The following is a 23740-nucleotide window of genomic DNA, read 5'->3' on the forward strand; positions in this document are numbered from 1 at the left end:
TAACTGATCTAATTACACTGAACAGACTCATATTTGATTCTATGCAAACTCAGAGACCTTCCTTGTCTCTCAGCTATAAAAACCTCACATCAGACCGACGGTGGAGTTCACAGCACGTCAGATTCAGCACAAACCATGTTTCCTGTAGCTCTGCTGCTGTTGGCAGCTGGATCATGTGAGTCTCCTCTGGAGTTTTGTCACAGTCACCAATGTGTCTTTTGCAGCGTAACTTGGTAATTTATAACAAAAGCTTTTCTCCTTTAACAGGTGTGAAGGGTGAACAGTTGACACAGCCGACCTCTGTGACTGTGCAGCCAGGTCAACGTCTGACCATCACCTGTCAGGTCTCTTATTCTCTTGGTAGCTACTACACAGCTTGGATCAGACAGCCTGCAGGAAAAGGACTGGAGTGGATTGGGAGCAGATATACTGGAGCTGCATACTACAAAGATTCATTAAAGAACAAGTTCAGTATGGACTTAGACACTTCCAGCAAAACTGTGACTCTAAATGGACAGAATGTGCAGCCTGAAGACACTGCTGTGTATTACTGTGCCAGAGACACAATAACACAAACCACCAGTAGACCTGAACAAAAACCCCTCAGAGCCTGAACACTTGTGACATGAAGCCACCAGAGGAGGAGCCCTCAGACCAGTTCACTGTCACTGGAGAGAAATTGTAATTAGATTTCATCAATTATACTTACAGGTAAATTAACTTTAACTGTTTATACCTGTTCAATACTTGAAAGTGACTGACATGAAAGTGTATATAATTTTAGATTGGTCACATGAGTTTTGATGATAAAAACATAAAGGGAATCATGGTTTTTTTTTTCTTGAAGTAAAATTTTAAAACACGCTCTGCAAGATAGTTTTACAAAACTGAGTCTGAAAGATAACAAATCTTACCTGATTTTCATAACAAAGGTACAATCAGTGAGAAATTACAATAATTTACTTTCGCTTGTAGTTGCGCACGCGCACTCTCACACACACACACACACACACACACACACACACACACACACACACACACACACACACACACACACACACACACACACACACACACACACACACACACACACACACACACACACACACACACACACACACACACACACACACACACACACCTCCTTTGAGGAGGAGCTGATGCAAATCTCTGATGGTTCCATCTCTACATATGCGTTGGAGAGTGAAGGACGGGGACTCCAGCACCGACAGACACAGTTTAGGCTGGACAGAGACGATTTCACGCTTTCACAATGATCAGACCTGATTATTTCGTTGTTTTCCTCATCCTGTCACTCGACTGGACAGGTACGAGGATGAATTGCATTTGCGAAACAGACATGCGCGGACAATCTGGCGTCATTACCTAACGAGTTATTTATATTTTTTGTAGGTACTGAGGGTCAAAAACTGACTGAGTCTGGACCCGTGGTTAAAAGGCCTGGAGATTCCCACAGACTGACCTGCACATATTCTGGGTTTAGCACGAATTACTGGAACGCTTGGATCAGACAGGCTGCTGGAAAAGGACTAGAGTGGGTTGCTACTATCAGTGATACCAGTGCGAACATCTACTACTCTCAGTCATCCCAAGGCCGGTTTACCATCTCCAGAGACAACAGCAAACAGCAGGTGTATTTGCAGATGAGCAGTCTGAAGACTGAAGATTCTGCCGTTTATTATTGTGCTCGAGAGCCACGGCGACTGGAGCTGGTTCAGCAGCTGTACAAATTCCCACAGCGTTTGTCTTTACAGGGCTGATGTGTCCTGATAAAGAATAACAAAATCCACATGAGCACACACGTATGAAAAACGTCCGTATCCCAAAAACAATCCCCTGAAATTATTGACAGGGTTTGAATAACAGAAATACTACTTGTAAACATTTTCCCCACAAAAACGGTAGAACATGGTGAATACGATCATAGATCATTGCAAGGCGGCGTACTTCGCATGTTCACCCCAGTGGCTGTGTGGGACTCCTATAGCTTAGGTTAAATCAGAAACTTGCCGTTAGGCGTGAGTGTGTTGTCAGCCCTTAATCCCTGGTTTGACTAAACAATAGTTTTGCGCAACCACACCTCCACAGCGGCGAAGAATGGTCCGGCTGCACCCATCATCATTGTGCCACAGAAGAAAACGAACACATTGCAACGTGTTTGAACTTCTCTGAGTCAATCACAATCATCTCGGGCGGCACTGAGCCGCTCCGGTCTCCCCCCAATAGAGTGTCAGGGTGTCGTACAGATGTTGATTAAGTTTTACGTTTACTTTCAAAAGGAACACTTTCACATAACACTGCATTAGTGAATCGGTTTTAATTATGGTCTGGTAAAAAAAACACTTAATGTACTGTAACCCTAATTTTCTGACAGAAAGTAGGTGAAACAAAGCAAGTTCACAGCCTCGTCTACTTCAAGAATAGTCATAATGATGATGCTCATTGTAAATGTGTTTTCTCATTTTGAATTGTGCGACTCAATAAACCTGAGAGCTGATTCACAAGCAAGTTGATGAAGCAGAGAGAGGGCAGACGAGGACTGACTTGCGTTTCATGCACATGTGAATTATTATAATGGACAAACATGCAGGTTAAGGAAGAAAAAAAAGAGGTTGTTGGCTTTTGTTGGAACCTCTACAAACTTTTTAATTCTGATAGTAAGGTAGTAAGTTACCTTAGTGTAAGAATTCTCACCCGAACAAGACGGCGTTGTGTATGCGTTAGATTATGGACTTTGACCTCTCATTTAGTTTTGACAAGTGGAGGAACTTCTGCTAGGAGTCACTCACATCTGCTCATCCCATCGATCTTGACAGACTGACACTCAAAACTCTGGACTGAACTGGAGAGTATAATTCAAAAATTCCCACAAATTCGCACATATGAAAAACTGGTCCAACCACTCAATGCTCAAAAAACACATGTCTATCCATGTCTCTTTACCTTTCAGCACTGTGTAGCCAGATTCTCACACACGTCATAATGCAAATTCACACAATGATGCACAATCCCCACCCACTCTGTCAGCTCAGTATATACATGACCTCCATTTCAGCCATTGTAGTTGCAGACTAACCCTGCTTTCCACCATGGCATTTGTCCAAAGCGTCTTCCTCTTGGCTCTCATTTCCGGTGAGTGAAGTCTGTATGCAGCAGCGGAGGAGAAAAGGAGCTTTGGACATTTTCGTGGCTCTGTGTAATTTAAACTGTGTGTCTCTTCCAGCTGCTCAGGGCCAGAGCCTCACCTCCTCAGAGCCAGTGGTCAGTAGGCCAGGAGAGTCTGTCTCTCTGTCCTGTAAAGTGGAAGGACTGCCTCTGTCTTGGCTGCACTGGGTCCGTCAGAGACCAGGGAGAGGGCTGGAATGGATCGGACGCATTGATGGTGGCACTGGCACAATATTCGCCCAAAGCCTCCAGGGCCAGTTTTCCATCACCAAAGACACTTCCAAAAACACTGTAGATTTAGAGGTGAAGCGTCTGAAACAAGACGACTCCGCAGTGTACTACTGTGCCCGAGAGCCACAGTTACACAAGAGACCACAGAGCTGAACAAAAACTGAACACCACTGATCGCTGGTCGAGAAGCACTGAAGCATGTCAAACACATTCACTGAAATTTCTCATCATTGAATGGGAGCAAATATGTAGAACCAACAATCTATCTAGAACCCCCCCCCACACACAGAGAGAGTGATCTACATCACCATAAACTTTAACATTGTACTCTTTTTGAACCACATAACTTAAAATATCACAAAAGCATTTTGTGGTGTTCAGACCAACAGACTATTTTGGTTACATTTTTTTAAATTTAAGTCTACACTGACTTTTACAACAATGCATCTGACATAATCAACTGAATGAGAGGGTTATAAAGTTTTTTAAGTTGTTATACACGGACTTGGAACAATAAATGTTTTTGCTGGCACATCTCACACATTACAATGTGCCTCATTAAAATGAATATTGTTGTTACCTAGTTGTTCGTATTAATCCTGTTCAATATTGAGAATGATTTTACTGAGTTCATTGACATTGTACTGAAACAGACCGTACACTGTAGGTCCACTTTAAACCTTGGGAGGGCAGTTAAAGCCTCGTTTCTCTCCCCTCTGTCTCTGAAATGAGATAATCTCAACATCACGACACAAAGACTCGAAGCAGATTACGTTTTTTCATTTTCTGTAAAGTCGTAAAAGCAATTGACAAGTTGAAGCTATTTTTGAGAAGGAACTGAAAAACCGGAGGGCTCAGATTTTTGCTGCCATGCTCGCGTAACAGTGATGAAATGTATTTTTATTATTCGAGTAGGAGGAGCAAATAAACACCACAGAATTTGAATGTCTCCATCTATTTTGCACTTCAACTGAATCGTGATTTACCCTCATTACCAAAAGGGTTACATGTGACAGCTAATAGCTCCAAGTCTAGTATGAATGCAAAAAGAAAAAGAAAATCACTGGAGAAAGGTTTTCATCCTAGCAGAACTTAAGAACTTTGCATGTTGCTCTGCTCTTGTGGAGATACTCAGTTTATGGAAATGCATCTGTGCTACATGTTCCCTCTTCAAACCTGCAGAGGGAGGTCTATGCAAACTCTTCCCTCCTTATAAGCACATCAACCACCTGCAGAACACAAGGAAAGGTCAATAGCACCCTTTTCAATCGCCAGTCAAACAGCAGCGAACTACAGCGTTTGTCAGAGAATGGACAACACAGTTGTCTTGAGTTTATTATTTGTAGTCACATTCGCTCATGGTGAGAGAATCGATTCTGCTTCGCTTCTTTTCTAACTGTACAAGTTTGTTGGATAATGTTCGTCATTTCTTTTCTTCCAGGAGTTTGGAGCGAGATCAAACTGGACCAGTCTCCATCTGAGGTGAAAAGACCTGGAGAGACGGTGAAGATGTCATGCATCATATCTGGGTATAGCATGACAAGCTACAATATGGTCTGGATACGACAGAGGCCAGGGAGAGGGCTGGAGTGGATCGGGTGGATGAACACGGGGACAAACTCTGCCAAATATGGCAGCTCCTTTCAAAGTCGTTTCATCATGACTGAAGATGTGTCCAGCAGCACTCAGTACCTGGAGGTCAGGACTCTGACAGCAGACGATGCTGCGGTTTACTTCTGTGCCCGATATGCCACAATGACTGAAGACAGCAGAGCTGCTGAACAAAAACCTCCACAGACAACAAGTAACAATGTGATCTCAGCGTTTTCCCAATATCAATTTCTCCTTTGATTTTATAAGCCTTATAAGTGTATATACAGTACATTATGTAATCATGTGTGATTTTTATCATTGTCTTCATTTTACATTCAGAAGTCAGTCAAGACCAATTGGCATTCAGTGTAGAAAACCAGTCAACAAGAGAATGGTTTCATTATTTATTGTAAATGAACGAGGCGGTCTGGATGGAGATCTTAATCATTTTTTTTTCTTTTGCGTTTCAGGATGACTTTATTGATGACCAAACTTTTCTGTAAGGAGCTTAAAGTCTGCTACAGAAAATCTGTCTGAGGTACAGTTAGTATTACCAAGAAGGGTAAATCTAGACTTGAAATGCTCCTTTTTTCTTTTTCTTTAAATGAAAACAGAAGCTGATTTCAGTGCAGTAACCTGAAGACAAAATATTGGTTACAATTACTGATCTTGGATTACCAAAATAACAACTGTGTGGTCCTGGTGGACGATGTCATGTCGGGAAAGGCAGGAAGGAAGTAAGATCTATTGTAGGGTTATTGTATTTTATTGCATTAGGTAAAAAGAGATGTAAATAAATAATTAGTAATGTGCTTTTCTTAAGCATTGTACTCTTACAGTGACACAAGCACAAATCTATTTTGTTTGCATATATTTTAACTGCCATCCTGTTTTTTTGTCTCTTTTCTACATGGTATCCACATATTGAATGAAATAGATTTTTTTACGATTGATGGTGGCAGATTCAAGATTGTGAAGTGCTTTGCACTCATTGAAACAGGGGAAGAATAAGGTTGTAAAGACGCAACAGTACTGATAAAAAAAAAAAAACATACACTCACACCTACATATGTCAAAAAAAGATCACCACTCATTGCTCATGCTCATATGGTATCACAAATCATCATGCAAAAATCCTTTCCACCCATTCATTCATTCATTCATTCATTTAAATCGATAGTGTTTTTGAGAATCAATACAGTATCACAAAACATGATATCGCGATACTCTAGTGAATCGATATTTTCTTACACCCCTATTCATTTTCCGCATCTTCTTCTCCAAACGCTTCCATATAGTGCACCCAGCACTTGAGCGTATCCGTGGATGTATTATACACCCATGAGTGTGTCCCAGCATGCATAAGCTGAAAGGCGGAGAGATCTCTTGTACAGTGCAATACTGAATCGCAGACCTTCAAGCAAAACCACCCACCGGATTCATAAGTGAAAGATGTTATGTTGAAGTCCCTTCTTTAAAACAGGACAGACGAGGACTGTGTTTTTAATGCTGATCATAATGGAAGACACACAAACTAACTCACTGCTAACATTTTCATCATCACCATCATCACCCTGTCAACAGTCATTCGATTCCAATAAAATGGCTTTTCTAACTTTTTCCAAGTGCTTAAACGTGCCGTCTAGTTCATCGTGCACCAAGAGAAGCTGAACACCACGGACAATACTGCTCCATTACCAAATTTGTCCCACACCTCTGTCCATAAAATAACAAAAATATCTACCACAATTCTCTGTTCAATTGTGTTCAGTGCCATTAATGAGCACTTATTATATTTTTCCCTATGTCCTTTTGTCCTTATATTTGAGGATTACCAAACAGTATTTTTATAAATTGGCGCCACATTCTGGCTCTACACATTCATTTTTTCTTCAAGCAGCCCTGAAAGGTCCGTTCAAAAACTTGCATACAATAAGCAAATATAGAAATTACACAATAAACGATACAGGGAACACCTGCAATTCATTATCTAATACAAAAACCAAAAAGTAATGAGTAAATAGATAACTTTACTTCAGTAAGTTCAGTTGATGAATCATTTTTACAGCACAGTGAGGAGGAGTCGATGCAAATCTGGATCTCCTCCGTCTGTATTTATCTCACTGAATATCCGACGATTCTGCTCACATCAGCTGGATCAGACAAGCTGAAGGAAAAGGCCTGGAGTGGGTCGCCTACATTTCTGCTCCGAGTGGCAGCACTAAAGCTTATTCGACGTCTGTCCAGAATCGCTTCACCATCTCCAGAGACAACGACATGGACCAGGTGTATCTGCACATGAGCAGCTTGACGAGTGAAGACGCCGCTGTTTATTATTGTGCCCGAAGGCCACGGCGACACAGGAAGTCACAGAGCTGTACAAAAACCACTGCAGATGTCACCGTGTCACTCACCTCCCCCGTCACTGACATGCTACGTTTCTATCACAACATGTCCTAACATATTAACTAAAACAATTTCTTTTCTTTCTTTTTTTTCTCGTCATAAGTGTTTAGTAGTTATAAACGGACTTGGAACAATAAATGTTTTGGCTCACACATTACAATGTTCCTCATTAAAATGAATATTGTTGTTACGTAGTTGTTCGTATTAATCCTGTTCAATATTGAGAATGATTTTACTGAGTTCATTGACATTGTACTGAAACAGACCGTACACTGTAGGTCCACTTTAAACCTTGGGAGGGCAGTTAAAGCCTCGTTTCTCTCTCCTCTGTCTCTGAAATGAGATAATCTCAACATCACGACACAAAGACTCGAAGCAGATTACGTTTTTTCATTTTTTGTAAAGTCGTAAAAGCAGTTGACAAGTTGAAGCTATTTTTAGGGGAGGGCTCAGATTTTTGCTGCCATGCTCGCGTAACAGTGATGAAATGTATTTTTATTAGCCGAGGTGCGGAGGAGCAAATAAACACCACAGAATTTGAATGTCTCCATCTATTTTGCACTTCAACTGAATCGTGATTTACCCTCATTACCAAAAGGGTTACATGTGACAGCTAATAGCTCCAAGTCTAGTATGAATGCAAAAAGAAAAAGAAAATCACTGGAGAAAGGTTTTCATCCTAGCAGAACTTAAGAACTTTGCATGTTGCTCTGCTCTTGTGGAGATACTCAGTTTATGGAAATGCATCTGTGCTACATGTTCCCTCTTCAAACCTGCAGAGGGAGGTCTATGCAAACTCTTCCCTCCTTATAAGCACATCAACCACCTGCAGAACACAAGGAAAGGTCAATAGCACCCTTTTCAATCGCCAGTCAAACAGCAGCGAACTACAGCGTTTGTCAGAGAATGGACAACACAGTTGTCTTGAGTTTATTATTTGTAGTCACATTCTCTCATGGTGAGAGAATCGATTCTGCTTCGCTTCTTTTCTAACTGTACAAGTTTGTTGGATAATGTTCGTCATTTCTTTTCTTCCAGGAGTTTGGAGCGAGATCAAACTGGACCAGTCTCCATCTGAGGTGAAAAGACCTGGAGAGACGGTGAAGATGTCATGCATCATATCTGGGTTCAACATGGCAAGCTACTATATGCACTGGATACGACAGAGGCCAGGGAGAGGGCTGGAGTGGATCGGGCGGATGGACGCGGGGAAAAACTCTGCAATCTATGGCAGCTCCTTTCAAAGTCGTTTCATCATGACTGAAGATGTGTCCAGCAGCACTCAGTACCTGGAGGTCAGGACTCTGACAGCAGACGATGCTGCGGTTTACTTCTGTGCCCGAGATGCCACAATGACTGAAGACAGCAGAGCTGCTGAACAAAAACCTCCACAGACAACAAGTAACAATGTGATCTCAGCGTTTTCCCAATATCAATTTCTCCTTTGATTTTATAAGCCTTATAAGTGTATATACAGTATTATGTAATCATGTGTGATTTTTATCATTGTCTTCATTTTACATTCAGAAGTCAGTCAAGACCAATTGGCATTCAGTGTAGAAAACCAGTCAACAAGAGAATGGTTTCATTATTTATTGTAAATGAACGAGGCGGTCTGGATGGAGATCTTAATCATTTTTTTTTCTTTTGCGTTTCAGGATGACTTTATTGATGACCAAACTTTTCTGTAAGGAGCTTAAAGTCTGCTACATAAAAATCTGTCTGAGGTACAGTTAGTATTACCAAGAAGGGTAAATCTAGACTTGAAATGCTCCTTTTTTCTTTTTCTTTAAATGAAAACAGAAGCTGATTTCAGTGCAGTAACCTGAAGACAAAATATTGGTTACAATTACTGATCTTGGATTACCAAAATAACAACTGTGTGGTCCTGGTGGACGATGTCATGTCGGGAAAGGCAGGAAGGAAGTAAGATCTATTGTAGGGTTATTGTATTTTATTGCATGAGGTAAAAAGAGATGTAAATAAATAATTAGTAATGTGCTTTTCTTAAGCATTGTACTCTTACAGTGACACAAGCACAAATCTATTATATTGATTGCAGATGTCACCGTGTCACTCACCTCCCCCATCACTGACATGCTAGGTTTCTATCACAACATGTCCAAAACCAAAACAATAAGATGAGACATACTTCTTAAACATCCCAAAAAACTGTTAAACATATAAAACCACATATATTAATGGTATAATAAAACAACACATCTTATTTAAACTAATAAATCAGATTACAGTTTCATTCAACATTATGGTCGGAAGAATGGTTGTTTCAAAAAATCAGAAATATTAAATTAAATCCTGAAAACTGACCTGGGAGCAATTTTAATTTGAGTTAATCTGATTGAAACATATACTTACACCATGGATTTGTGTATAAATGAAAGTTAGTATTCGAAAGTAAGTCGAACAGAAAGATAAACAGAGATAGGGTTTACCTAATAGCTGAATCATTGTGGCCACAAATGCACATTCCCCCTCCCCCATTTCCTATTTCCACTGCTTCTTTCAAAAAAAGCATAATAACACTCACAAAAACATTAAAAAGCAGCATAAAATAATATTTAAAAAATCAGATTGGATGGGAATTTTTATTTTATTTTTAATCTTATCCACTGCTGACCGTAAGGGGCCCTTTACTCTCCAGTGCATGAAACAGTTTCATGCTGCGCTTTATGGTTTTTGTACCAGTGTCTACCACTGTGTCTTATGGGGTGGCACAGAGATATACACCCATTCAAAAACCTAAGAGCAAAATTCTTACACTCATCTCTTCCTATGATAAAAAAATGAGTACAGGATGAAATATTTCTATTAGAATAAGAGGTAACTTCCATGTTTATATTTTTCACTAAGCAGATTAATAGTTAGGAAGTTGATTCATTATTAGTTTAAAAATCATAGCCAGTGCACAGATGTAAATGTTTTCTACCAGTAAAACTGAACTGAAGAAATCATTAAGAATTGACACCACAGTTATTGGCTCGCAGGATGTGGGCATGATGTTCCTGGATTTTTCTAGACATTCTATACATTTAGCGATGTTTTTTTTAAGGTTTTTGTGGCGCCTTGGGTTTTTGTTCAAGCAGTGAATGGAGATGCAGCACAGTGATATTTTGACTACTGGGGCAGTGGGACTGAAGTCACAGTAACATCAGGTAAGTCACATTTAATCACAAAATTTGCAGTTATCACGTCAGTTATTTCACCTAAAATCTGTTTTTAACTGGTAGAAATGTTTAAGGTTCTGGTCTTGTTTGTATTTGAATGACTTCGACAGAGCAGAAAAAACAGAGCTGTCACCTTGTTTTTAACGCAGCTGTTTCTTAGAAAGCATTTTGAAGAAGTTCTTCTTTAGAAATATCAGTTAATGCAGGAGGTGGTTAAATTTGTTGTCAACTACTTGTTTTTTTAAATATATTATTCAGCTGGATTGTGGTTTTTATATATGAATTTCTGCATCTTTTTATTCACATTATTTTTTTCAAACACCTTATTAAGCTGTGGATTATAATTATACACCATACTCTACCTGCATTACTTTTTTATACGAAGTTACCATATATGTGAACACCAGAACATATATTTCACATGTGCTACACTTGCTTTAAATACAGCCAGTGATGTGATGTGTGTTTCAAATAATTGTACAAAGATATTGACAAGCAAATAGTTTAAAACATATTCTACTAAAAAAAAAAGAACACACTGATTTTTAATGGAGCAAATATTTGCACTGAAAGTCAAATTGATAATCATCGATTTGAAGTTTGGAAGACTTGTGTTACTTGTCCTGATTTGTAATTATTTCAGGCAAGAATCTTTTCAGTTTCATTGTGAAAACGGACGACACATGCAAACCTGTTCATAATTTTGTTACTACTATTTGAACAATATCATTCATTAAATTGCATGTTATGTTTGATGATGAACTTGTCAGTCCACCATTTATGAACAACATTTGAGTTTGTGAAATGTCTTTGATATTGCAAAAATAATCTAGTCGTGATAAAAAAATATATATAAAATAACATTCGATAATGAGAAATTTGATTAAAATATATTTTATCATTTCATGGTTACATTTAATATTTTGCATTGATTAGCCCATTTTTTCATGGTGTCTAATTTATTCACTTTTTTACATCTAATTCTGACATTGAACAAGTCAACAAATTTGTGATCAGATTTTCTGTTTTTTAATTCACTTGAATTTAACCTTTTTAAAACTCTTTCACAGGAGCGGTTGCATCACCGACTCTGTTCCCTTTGGTTCAGTGCAAACCTGAGGCTGAAGATAGGATCACTGTTGGTTGTCTTGCACACAACTTCTCCCCAAAGAGTATTACTTTCCAGTGGACTGATGACAGTGGCAACACCGTGGCCTCGGAACAATATCCTCCAAGTCAGACTGACAGCAAATACACAGGAGTCAGTTTGGTCAAAGTATCAAAATCTGACTGGGAGTCAATGAAGTCTTTTAATTGTTCAGTAACTCATGCCGGATCTCCCAAAATCCTGCAAGTACAAAGTACGTAATTCTTCTTATGTCTGCCGCATATCTTACGCATGTCTGCCCGATTTTCATTAGTAGCAATGGTTCCACATGCCGTCCCAGGTTATTTTGCCGTTATCTGTGAACGTTCTGCAAAAATTTTTCATCAACATTTTAGATGTTTACTTTGTCTGTCTGACATACATTTTTCCCTTGAGTGAACTGCTTTGTCACTTACAGATAATAATAATAATAAAAATAAATTGCATTTATAGAGCAATTTTTATTGCTAAAAGAAATCTCAAAGTGCTAAAGATAGATGAAAGACAGAAAAATGTGAAAAAAAAGAAAAAGAAAGAAAAAACAACAAAACTGTAACTCTGCTGTTTGTTTCCTCTTCCTGTTCACTGCCTCTGTCAGGGATTCTTCCTCCAAAAGTGACTTTGCTATCGGTGCCAAGTGAGGACACCCAGGCCCTGGTCTGTACAATTGAGGACAGACGCATAGGAACACTTCAATCATTTAAATGGAAAAAGAATGGCGCAGTTCTGAACGACTACATCCACACATCAATGCTAAAGGTTGGAGAGTTATATTCAGCCATCAGTGTCCTGAAGGTCACAAACACAGACTGGGACAGCAAAGCGGTTTACACCTGTGAGGCAACTTACGGAGGAAAACCATATATCAAAAAGACCTCTAAAGGTACCGTACCATTGTAATAGTAACCTAAAATTGTATATGATGGATCCTGACATAAATGAAAAGAAAATGGGTGTTCAACCCCTTTTCTCTGTTGCTCTCCCTCATTCAGCTCCTATCACAGTGACACTGAACCAACCAAGTGCCAAAAGGATTTTCAGTGACAACCAGGCAGAGCTGAACTGTGTCATCACTGGACAAGACAAGACCATAGTGAATGCAACTAAAATCACATGGCAAATTGATGACAAAAATGTCCCCTGCGAGATCACTGAAAAGACAGAGTCTGGAGGCAGTCAGCACAGCAAAATTAGCAGGATGACTTGTAGCTATGCTGTGTGGCAGAGTGCCAACAAGGTGCGCTGCTCTGCCTCTAGAAAAGATGTGACACCAGTCATTCAAGATCTGGCTGTCTTGAAAGGAGGTATGTTACCGAGTGATGACACTGACACTGACTGGACCTCATTTGAATGTTCTGGAAATGCTCCTGCTGTTGTGAACGCATCTGTGTTTCTTTCAGATGGGAGACAGCCAACAGTGACAGTCCACTTGCTCCCAGGCGAGGACATCGAAAAAAAACAAGACTCGGAAGCGGTCACCATGATGTGTCTGGTCTCCAGTCCTGTGCTGCAGGATTACTACATCGCCTGGTCAGAACATGTTGGACAACAGTCTGGCAACTACGTTGATGGCATCAACTTCCCCCCACAGAAGACACAGCATGGTTACTCTGTTACAAGCGTTTACACCACCACCAAGAGAAAGTGGGACCTGTACATGTTCAACTGCAACGTCTGGCCTGCTGGCAGCAATAATTCCATGACACCACGGGGAGTGTCTAAGGGTATGGGTTACGCCCTTGAATGTAAATAGTTGATAGCAGCTTTAACTCGTGTGCTAAAATGTTGTTCTGTCTCTGTGTGTGTACTCCCTGCCATGGAAATCTGTGCACTTGTGGTGTCATTGATCTTTGTGATTGTACAAATAAGAGTCAATTTTGTTTTGTTTGTCCTCATTCTGTGTTTGTGACATTGTGTGTTGTGTGTTGACCGTTTTAAATAAATGTTGCATGGAGAGACTTTGGTTACATGTGCATGAATGACTTCAATATTTTCAAAGAAAACGAAAAGGAATCACCTAGTATGAGTAGATTTCATTAAACCTCAAAGATCAAAGAGGGAATGATGCTTTATTCAAGTTTACTAGAACTATTCAAGAGATACATTAAACACACACACACACACACACACACACACACACACACACACACACACACACACACACACACACACACACACACACACACACACACACACACACACACACACACACACACACACACACACACACACACACACACCGATCTATCATCTAACCACCTATACTTTCCTCTTCTTAGATATTCCCCCAGATTCAAAACTGAATTTTGTCCTGAGCTGCACAGAAGATGCCATTGAAGAGGATGAATTCAGCAGTCTGTGGTCCACAACCTCCTCCTTCATATTTCTCTTCATATCCTCTCTCTTCTATAACATGATATTCAGCCTGGTCAAGGTAAACACGCAGGCCTCTTCAGCATTTCACTTATACTAAGTTCGAAAGACAGGTATAAATACAGGGCAAGATATATTCACTGACAATAAGAAAACTGTTTCACCAAGTACATTAAAAGTAGTTGTTGCCACTCATGCAGTAAAGCAGACAAAATGTTGAGCTGTTCATCTTTGAATAGTTTTTCTGAGTGTTACAGATTATTTCCATCTTCACAGACAAGACTGTACAGGAGAAGGAAATACTCTAAATTAGTTATTAATGTGAATATAAGTGATTTTCTATCTGTGCTTGTAATAGATTACCAGTTTTCTCATGTCTGTCCATTTTGTATAATACAAAGACAGAAGTCCAAATCATACTTATTAAAGCAAATGAAAGCATTTATCTTAATATAGATAGACAAACGAGACTTAAGATCAAAAAATAAGTAAATGATGTAATTATCACCTATACATAAAAAGTTTGTTTTATTGTGTTTACTTTGATTTTGACTGTCACATGGTAAACTCGTGTGAAACACTAGCAACCAGTAAGTGTGACCTAAAGCAGCAGCAGAGTGAGGAGCATCTGTTTTAAATGCACCATGATGCATGTTAACATATTAACAATTCATTAAAATTTGAAATATCACAGGTGTTAATTTTTAATAACCAATGTCATTGAGTAAACACGCCTCACTGTCCATGCAAGCTCTTAAAGAATGCTAAAGTGAACCAATCCAACACGACACAGCGGACATTTGGGTAGTAAATTCACCAGCTGGGTGAATCTGTTTAATAATTTCCATTTGTGTAAGTTAATATGTTTACTTTTTAAATTGTTTCATGTTTCCTTGTTTCTTTTTTTTTCAGATGAAGCAACAATAGAGGATGATATAGAGACAGCACAGACGACTTAACATTTTTTTTAATCTACCTTTGAAAGTGTATATGAGGAATAATGTGTTTAACCTGTATGTATGCTAAATTAAAATGTCGCGATATATAACGATTAACTGTCATGGGAAATGGATTTCTTTGTAACCTGTAGAAAAAATTAAACTTTTATGATCACAAAAGTTCTTCATTAATTTTCTTGAAAACATTTAGTGTCACGGAATTTTTTTTAGTTAAATAGTTCTTATCAGTAATCATTATAATTTGTTCTGCAGCAGAAATAGATGATAAAGTGGTTTTTGCATTTCACAGTTTGGTCCTTTTGTTGATTATTTATTCAATATGTGATATTTAAGAAAGACAATACTTTTACAGCGACAAAAAACTGTCAGGGATTATGACTACAAATGATATCATGCTTGTGACAATTCTAAAATGCTTTTGAGGGTTTTGCTTTCAACTGAGTCATAACACAGGGATCTAAGAATATCACCAAAAAAAAAAAAACGACTTTGAGTCAACGTACCATAAACGTCTCTTATAGTATTAGCTGTGAAGGCTTTTCAGTTTCCTCATGTTGAGACAAATCCTCTTTAGAGAGCCTCCCTTTCTCTGACCCAGTGGGACCACACCTGCAGCAGTGAAACTTTTGAGAAACTGTCAGAACTAGAAATAAACTTCCTCGAAGCAACAGACACATCTGTCAGTGTATAGATTTGCATATCGGTATGTATCCAGGCATGAAGTGGCCCACATACATTCAGCAGACACATCCTCTCATACAAAGGCAGGATGAAAATCTTCAAAACTGTGGCTGCATCTTAGAAAAATGAATGTCGATACAGCAATGCATTATAAGTAAAAATTGAATTATCTGTTCACTAAACATATTCCGAAAATAATATATATTTGACCACTTGTTTGCAACTCACCAATTAGACCAATTTTAACCAGAGCATCTATGAAAGTTCATCTAACATATTGCACTTTTGTAAACTTTCCAATGTGATAAATAACAAAACTCAGTTCTGTTATTTTCCTTTTTCTTCAGTAAATTTGCCCAAGTTGCAAATTAATTAACTTTGAATTTTGAATAGTAAAATTGTATCTGTCCCTATTACTGTTATTGCTATTGCGACTGATGACATCATACAGTTTGTAACACATCAGTCGATGACAAGAGTCGAACTGGTATTTAATTATATTTTTTGATCCTTGTGGAAACATGTAATGTAATAAAATGTCTTAACCGATAATGTAATAGTCACTGTGCCAATAACATGCACTGTTCAGTAACATGCCACCAATAATGTGTTAAGGTTTTGGAAATGCATTGTTTTTGTAAAGTAGTCATTATTTTCAAAGAATCAAGGCTATCATTTTGTGTGTAATGAAATAATGTATTATATTATTGGTACAGACGTTACAACATAATTGGTTAAGACATTTTATTACAATATTGGAAAGTTAGTACATTATCAGGTTTTATTTTACATTATTGGGTGTTATTACATTATTGGTGCTGATGCTAGGTTTCTTTTAATGTACGTGTGAAATGAGGCTGTGACACCTCTGTTATGATTAAAGGTTATGACCTCAGATACTGTAGTTTCCTTGCAGACACACATCAATGATATGTATTATCTTCGATATCCAGTGACACACAGATGTAGAGGGTCTGTGTGTGGAGCGGGAAACCCCAACCCATAACAACAAGGCTTTATAGTTGTGTTTTCAGATGTGGCCATGAACAGCAGCATGAGAGTGTGCATTGGAGATAAGATATTTAGAGGTGATATGACTCATTGTCCTCTTTCATGCAATAGTAAAACACTGTCAAACCATAATATACAATGAGATATCCAGGTTATTGTAAGTGCTTCGTTTCACTAAAACACTGTGGAGCTTGTGAGCCTAGATTTGTTCGGGCCGACATTAAAATCCTTTCACTGTATTTGCATTTACAACCCTACTAAGTTTCTGATATGGGCCAATAGTTCTGTCGTCTAGTGTCATTCTGCAAGTCGAGGGGAGTGGAAACATGAACCACACACACTGAAAAACATGCTTGTGCTGCCATCCTCAGGTTTCTATGTGCACTGTCTCGACTCTGTGAAGTGCAGAACTTCACAACATAATAATGTCTCATGCTTTTCCCCCCATTCATTATTAAATTTGGAGATGGTATATCACAAAAGCTTTGTTTTAGTGTTGGGATTTGACATCACCAGGCTCAGAGGAGTTATAAAGTCCAAAATATGGCTATGATTGAACTATAAATAAAATAAAGTAAAAGTATGCTTTAAAAAAGTGACATTAAAAAGCACATACCTAGCCCAAATGAACATGGGCCAACTTTGTCATAAAATGAACCTCTAGCATATTTAAGTTTAGTAAGGAGGACTACTCGTTTGCATACATAAGGACTCGGGCATGGTTTGATTCTCATTCATCTTGCCTTTCTTCCTCTCATGCATGCACACTCTCAGTTTCATGCTGTCATTTCCGCAATCAGCTGTTCTCATCTATCCAATATAATTGCTACACACCTGCCTTGTTATCCTATCATCTGGTTGCCGTCCTATTAAATATGATTTCTCTCTCTGCCTTAGTTCTCTCATGCTGCTGTTACGTGTCACATTAGTGTACAGACAGCTTGAGACCAAACCTCCACTTCCAGCCTCTGACACCAACATGCATTTTCCTCCACCTGTACATTCCGCCAGACACCTGCACTTTTCTCAGAAACATCATCATCCTCCACCTTCCTCTTGTAGCCCCAACAGTCAGCCATGTTTCCAGACTTCACCTGCCACTTCTGTTATCCAGCTGCATCCCCAAGCACCACCTTCAGCCTCTGCCACCTGGTTCCAGTCCAACACTGCACTTGCAGTTTCTAGGCAGACACCAGCAGCTCCACGATCAATCTGCCTATGACAGATAGATTCAGTCACATGATGACCTCCGTTCAGAGCTTAAGATGAAGCAGAGGTCGGTCATCCATCAGTCATTTTTTATGTATTTTAACTCATTCTATAACATTTTAATTAAATTTAGACATTATCAAGCCTAGTTTGAGGCAGATTCATGATTATTTAATCGCTGCAGAGCTGTGTGAAGGCTATGTGGACGTGGACATTTCCTTTGTCTTTGCCTTGACTCCTCATCAGTCTCTTCTTCAGTTTAGTCCTCCTCCCTGATCTCAAAGTTCACTACCAACTTCTTCTCCTCCAGCCACCTGACAACGCCCCTTCACGTCTGTCCTCTCATCCTAAACAAGGTTTAAGCCCATTCTTACTAGTCCCTGACCTTTCACCTCTCTTTTGTTAAGAGGAAAGAGAACCCCTTTAAGGCACCACAAGAATAGTAACCACTCTTTTAGTTTAGCGTCTTATGGGAATCTTAATACACTTAAACATTCAGGTAATCAATAAAGTATTAGCCTACATTATTCTTTTCAATACAATACTATTGTGGCAAGCATCTCTGCCACCATGGGTATCCCAACACACACACACACACACTAAGAGTACTTAGTACAAAAGTATAAAAGTACACTTTTATTAAAGGAAGACTTAAACTTCAAGCCTCACAACTATTAAAATAGTTCAGCAAAGATTAGGTGTTTCATTTGTCAAATAACAATGCAACACAGTGCTCCAGACTAACTTTTTACATTGGTTGCACTGGTGCGCCTAACTTTTGTCATTTAGGTGCACTAGCAAAAAATTGGATTATGGAGAATATATATATATATATAACAAAAATCTCCTTCCACTGAGGAGGAAATGATGTGTATGGTACTGATAAAAACTGAAAAGTTCATAGATACGACTGTTTTCTGCTGCCTGTATGTGTCTTTAACAAAAACGTCACCAGTATCATTCTTTATATGTTTCAAATACTAGTTACTAATAATAATACTCATCTCACTAATTCAGGAAAAAAATTATATTTTGAAGAAAAAAAAATCTAAAATGAGCACTTGTCTTTTTGCATATTTGACAAATGTTTATGTACTCTTTTGATTCCTGCACTTTTGGGAAATATCTACATGGTTGAATACACTTATTGTAAGTGCATTCAAGTGCATTGTCTTTAGAAAAAAACATAAAATAATTAGGGTTCAAACTCAAACGTTAAAATTAAAGATAAAATTGTGAAATTGAATACTGCAGTTTCATGGTCGTGCCTGCTGTCTACATACAATACAAAAATAACAACCATGCACCACATGAGGCAACGGTTTTTGTATGAGAATGTCTCACAGTGTATACTGGGAGTCACAGTGATTAATGGCAATACAAAAACCTGTTACAAATCTGACGCATTAGGTCACTGCACTTTAAGAAAACTCTGAAGAAAGGTGACATTTAATGGAATAGTGGAAGTGGAATTTTTATAAATGTATTAATTCAGTTTAATCCTGAATAAACAGGAAAATTGTAACACCTCAGAAAAGCATTTTTTTGTATTTGCTTCTCTTGAGCAAAGAATATTTCACAGACCATTGAATATAAAAGAGAATTGTATCTATTATATAGTTTAAACTGAATATTTTTAAATTATTTTTACAAAATTGTTTGAACACAGCAAGACCAAATGAAAAAATAAATAAAAATTTAAAAAAACAACACCTATCAGGGACCTTTTCTGTTTCTGTTCCTGCTCACATGATGAAAATGTTGTCATTTTCCTCAAACCTCTTAGGTTAAAGTAATAATAATAGCAATAGTAATAGCTCTTTCTCTTATTCTCTCTCCCTCTCACAAACACCGATACCAGTTCACATGTAGGCAGACCAAAAAAATGAAGATTAAAAAATGTTATTTAAAACAGGCAAAACAATATTTTTAAAAAAGCTAAACAAAGATCACGATTCCATATTGTTGATACCTAAATAACAAATAATCCTGCTCAGTGCAAACAGTACAACTGACCATGCACCACCAGGCAGAGGTTTTTGTATGAGTACACTCATATATGTACTGCTGTGTGGGGTGGACACAGTGATATACAGCAATACAAAAACTCACCCTGAACTTAGGTGAGGCACAAAGTCCCCATGTCTTAAGAAAGAGAGCAATTATTCACGAAATCTTCCAGATTTATCATACGCTAGGGTTTTCAACGATTATCGTATCTATGATATATAATTTCATTGTTGAAGAAATAAGACAGTTTATTGTGAAAATGAATACTCGATTGTACAGCAACATGTCGGCTGTCTGCCTTGCCTGCATGACAGACATTAGTCACACAACTTTACTTTTGTTGATTGAAAACACAATATAGGTCAAGCTGAAACAAGTGAAGAGCTCAACAACAACCATGTGGTAATAATGGCAAAAAGTTAGAACCCAACTTGGCAGCAAAGACGGCCATTTCCCATATGCATATCCTTGGGATTTTGTAGATGGCAAAATTATGGAATCTCAAGGTAAAATTAAAGCTATGAAAGCTTAAATTTGCCTATTATTCCAGCACCTGAGGGCACATGTCAAAAATATGTACCCAAGTAATTATGTCTCTAGTTGAATTGGGAAATTTTTCAGTGCTACAAGACTCTTTAGCAAGGTGATACTCAGTGAAACAGTCTAAAGGTAAATTGCATTTGAATTTACATCCTGATTCAGTTTTACCCTGAAATACTCTGGAAAATCGTAATAGCTCAGAAACAGCTTAATTTCTTTCTCAAGCTTTGTGTCAGCAAATGTTATTACAAGAAGCAAGCATAAAAGCAAAAGTACAGTAGATCTTTGTTCACTCACGAATTAAGGATCCAATAAGCATTTAATTGCAACATTCCCATTTGTTATCCATATTTTTAAATGCACATCTATAATAACACACACATGGTGTTAAACTCAAAGACCAGCAGACTTGAATTAGAATCAATATCACAAGACCAATGAAAAGTGTGCATTTTGGACCTGTGGTTGTCAACATCCTTACTGGTTAATATTTATGTAACCCAGAGGAAACAATCTTCACCACAACAGGTGCTTCCGCAGCCAGTTAACAAACGGAATCTTTATTCTTGAAGCCAAAGACTGAGACGCCAGAACTAACGCAAAAGTAGGCCAGAGAAACTACAGAATGTCCTCTTCATAGATTTGGAATCTATGGAAAACAAATATCTAAAGGAATACACGGGAATTTCACACCTTTGCCTTAATCGCTTCGCCCGGCACAAGTGACACAAAGTTTGCATATATGTAATCTTTTGCGCCACGTTAGGTGCAAATGCAGCATAACAAGTCCTAAATTAGCTTGTGGTAAAGCAAACCAAGCATGTGCTGTTTCTGTATTTCAGTGTCTGTGGGGCAACATGTTCTCACCTGTAGAGGCAACTCACCTGTACATGTGCCTGTCGTTGCAAATAAAAGAGCCTAAAAGGTCTGTTAATGCAATATGATACGAGTTATCAGTCAATGTGCTTATCAGCTAATGTGCCCTGAAATTAGCTCCTAACTCTGCCAATGTCACTTGCCTCAAACATCTTGCTCCTGCAGCTAACTTTACTGTAACCTTACTTCGATGTTCTTCTTTTCCTCTGGTTCAACACTGTGTGCCCAAATCACAACCCAAAGGAGCAACTCTCTCAGTTTACCTTTAACTGTAAACTAAAGGTGTGTATTCTTTGAAAATAATACATTTCTGACATAGGTCTACAGAATTGAAATTTGACAATGTGTTAAATGTGTTCAACTATAAATCAAGGCTACAATAATGTGACTTTATTAAAAAAATTGCTCTGATTGATTGCTTTTGTCAAGCAAGTTGTAAATTGCGCTGAAAAGAACCACAGGCCCAATTGGAGGGCAGGACATCTGTCCTAAATATGTGAAATGTTCAGCACTAATATGGCTTGTAGGTACGGAGGCCTACTGCTGCCATGTCAGGAAAAAGAAAAATGCATCAGTATGATGCTATAAGATTAAAATGCTATTGTTTTTCATGTAATGTAAAAAATATTTTCACATTATAGCGACGCACATTTTCACAATATGAAACATTTCATATGATGATTGGATTACTTATAGTATATAGTATATGCTACCTTAAACTACGAGCATGGTGGATGATATGGTGATAAGAAGGAAGAATGGGTTTGACCCTCTGGATGTAGTGTTATTTGTAGACAGATGACAAAATGACACGACCTCCAGAGGGTCAGACTTATTCTTCTTTCTCTACAGCCCCATGCATTGTATTATCCTTATTAGTGTACATGTACTCATTCTTGGACTGGCAATCTGAAACAGAGGGTGAAATCCCAGTGGGTATCTGTGAAACAATTTTTTTTTAAATCCATAGTGTTTTTACTGTCTATCTCTTCACTGACCTTGCCTGTGTCTGCTCGAGATCATTTTATCACTTCATAACATTAAATGTTTTCTGTTAATAATATACATTTTACACTTTTACCTGATAAATAGTATATTTTATATAAGTTTGCATGTTGGAATAGCATGACTAACATGAATGAGTATGCTATAGTTATTGGACATTAAATAAAAATATATATCAATATCAGAATCTTCGCACACTAACATGTGCGAAGATTCTGATATTGATATATTTTTTTCTTTTTTATCTCAATGATGAAGATGTGGACTTGAGGGCACAGAGCTCAATTGTGATTGTAACTTGTATCAAGCTTAAAATGTTTGGTTGTGGTAATGTTTGTGTGAAGTCCGTGCTGCAGGAAGTGGAGCTGACAGGAGGGTCTGATGAAGAGGAAGTGTTCGCCGACCGTTAACAAACACACATTTTTATATAACCTCAGGAAATGAACATCTCAAGGGAAATGATTAATAAATGGTTCAGTGGGAACTGCTTTGTCAGTGAAACCTTGTTGTTTCTTGTTTTAAACTATCTGTACTAGAAACAGATTGTAATATATCACTGTGATGACTACTTTGACTACTGGGGGAAAGGGACACAAGTGACCGTGACTTCTGGTGAGTAATAATTCACCTAATCTATGTTTGGGTGAAAACGAGAATTTTTCTGGTGTATTCTTACATTTACATTGGTTTAAACTGTTTTTACACTAGGATGTAATCGGCAGGGAAAAAAAGGTATTGTTAAATTTTGGTAGGATACATACAGTGCTTCACTTGCTTTAGTATCATAATTTATTACATGATACAAAGTATAAAATATTTTTGCACTAAAGTGCTGTTGAAACATGTCACTGTGACTACTACTTTGACTACTGGGGAAAAGGAACAATGGTGACAGTCACAACAGGTAAAAGAAGCATTTTTGACTTTCTTTGTCTGAAAATTTAATAATTACACTGGTCTACTTAGCATATGTATATCTAAGTGGCATCAAGCTTCTATAATGCTGCTAGTTTTTGAATGTTGGATGCTTTGGTGTATCATACTGTGAGTATGGTTTTGATTACTGGGGCAAAGGAACAACGGTTTCAGTAACATCAGGTAAGCCAATCTTATTTTCTTCCTCCTATTTTTAGATTTCGATTTAAATCTTTAATTTCCTGTTTTTTTAAGAAACAGTTGTGACACCTGCAGGTCATTCATTTCTGGAATACTGCACGTTAAATGTGGACAGGTATACTCAATTTAAAATTTGGTGGCTAAATTCATGTATTATTTCATCTTAGACTCATCTGCAAAAGCCAACGAGTCAGAAGGTAGATTGTCAGAGG

The 23740-nt window shown here is 38.1% G+C and overlaps 1 protein-coding gene and 2 gene segments (V, D, J or C); all 3 read left to right on the forward strand.

Annotated features, from left to right (window-relative positions):
* Nucleotides 1–23740, forward strand: part of ighd (immunoglobulin heavy constant delta) — a 35878-nt gene that overhangs the window by 2151 nt on the left and 9987 nt on the right. For 2 of the 50 annotated variants that reach the window (XM_047327912.1, XM_047327927.1), the window contains exons 3-4: nucleotides 19329–19339; nucleotides 21935–21940. The exons of 1 other annotated variant lie outside the window; for it this stretch is intronic. In XM_047327912.1, the coding sequence (XP_047183868.1) occupies nucleotides 19329–19339; nucleotides 21935–21940 (17 nt within the window). Of the gene's footprint in view, nucleotides 1–478; nucleotides 561–1209; nucleotides 1329–1413; nucleotides 1712–3002; nucleotides 3154–3244; nucleotides 3542–4622; nucleotides 4779–4858; nucleotides 5022–5467; nucleotides 5474–7158; nucleotides 7168–7857; nucleotides 7864–10135; nucleotides 10151–10552; nucleotides 10561–11889; nucleotides 11900–12556; nucleotides 12564–17086; nucleotides 17096–18247; nucleotides 18255–19325; nucleotides 19346–19441; nucleotides 19452–20052; nucleotides 20066–20836; nucleotides 20842–21934; nucleotides 21941–22890; nucleotides 22899–22970; nucleotides 23025–23264; nucleotides 23317–23451; nucleotides 23511–23740 lie in introns of those variants that run through there. 47 more of the 50 variants (XM_047327906.1, XM_047327914.1, XM_047327907.1 and 44 more) reach the window with 43 other exon arrangements.
* On the forward strand, nucleotides 36–23281 carry LOC118288270. The segment is given in 4 exon segments: nucleotides 36–175; nucleotides 268–563; nucleotides 19334–19341; nucleotides 23260–23281. Coding segments are annotated over 4 exon segments (351 nt in total).
* On the forward strand, nucleotides 8215–23510 carry LOC118288252. The segment is given in 4 exon segments: nucleotides 8215–8374; nucleotides 8455–8761; nucleotides 19330–19340; nucleotides 23453–23510. Coding segments are annotated over 4 exon segments (378 nt in total).

Source organism: Scophthalmus maximus, chromosome 17 (genome assembly GCF_022379125.1).
Source record: "Scophthalmus maximus strain ysfricsl-2021 chromosome 17, ASM2237912v1, whole genome shotgun sequence".
NCBI lineage: Eukaryota > Metazoa > Chordata > Actinopteri > Pleuronectiformes > Scophthalmidae > Scophthalmus > Scophthalmus maximus.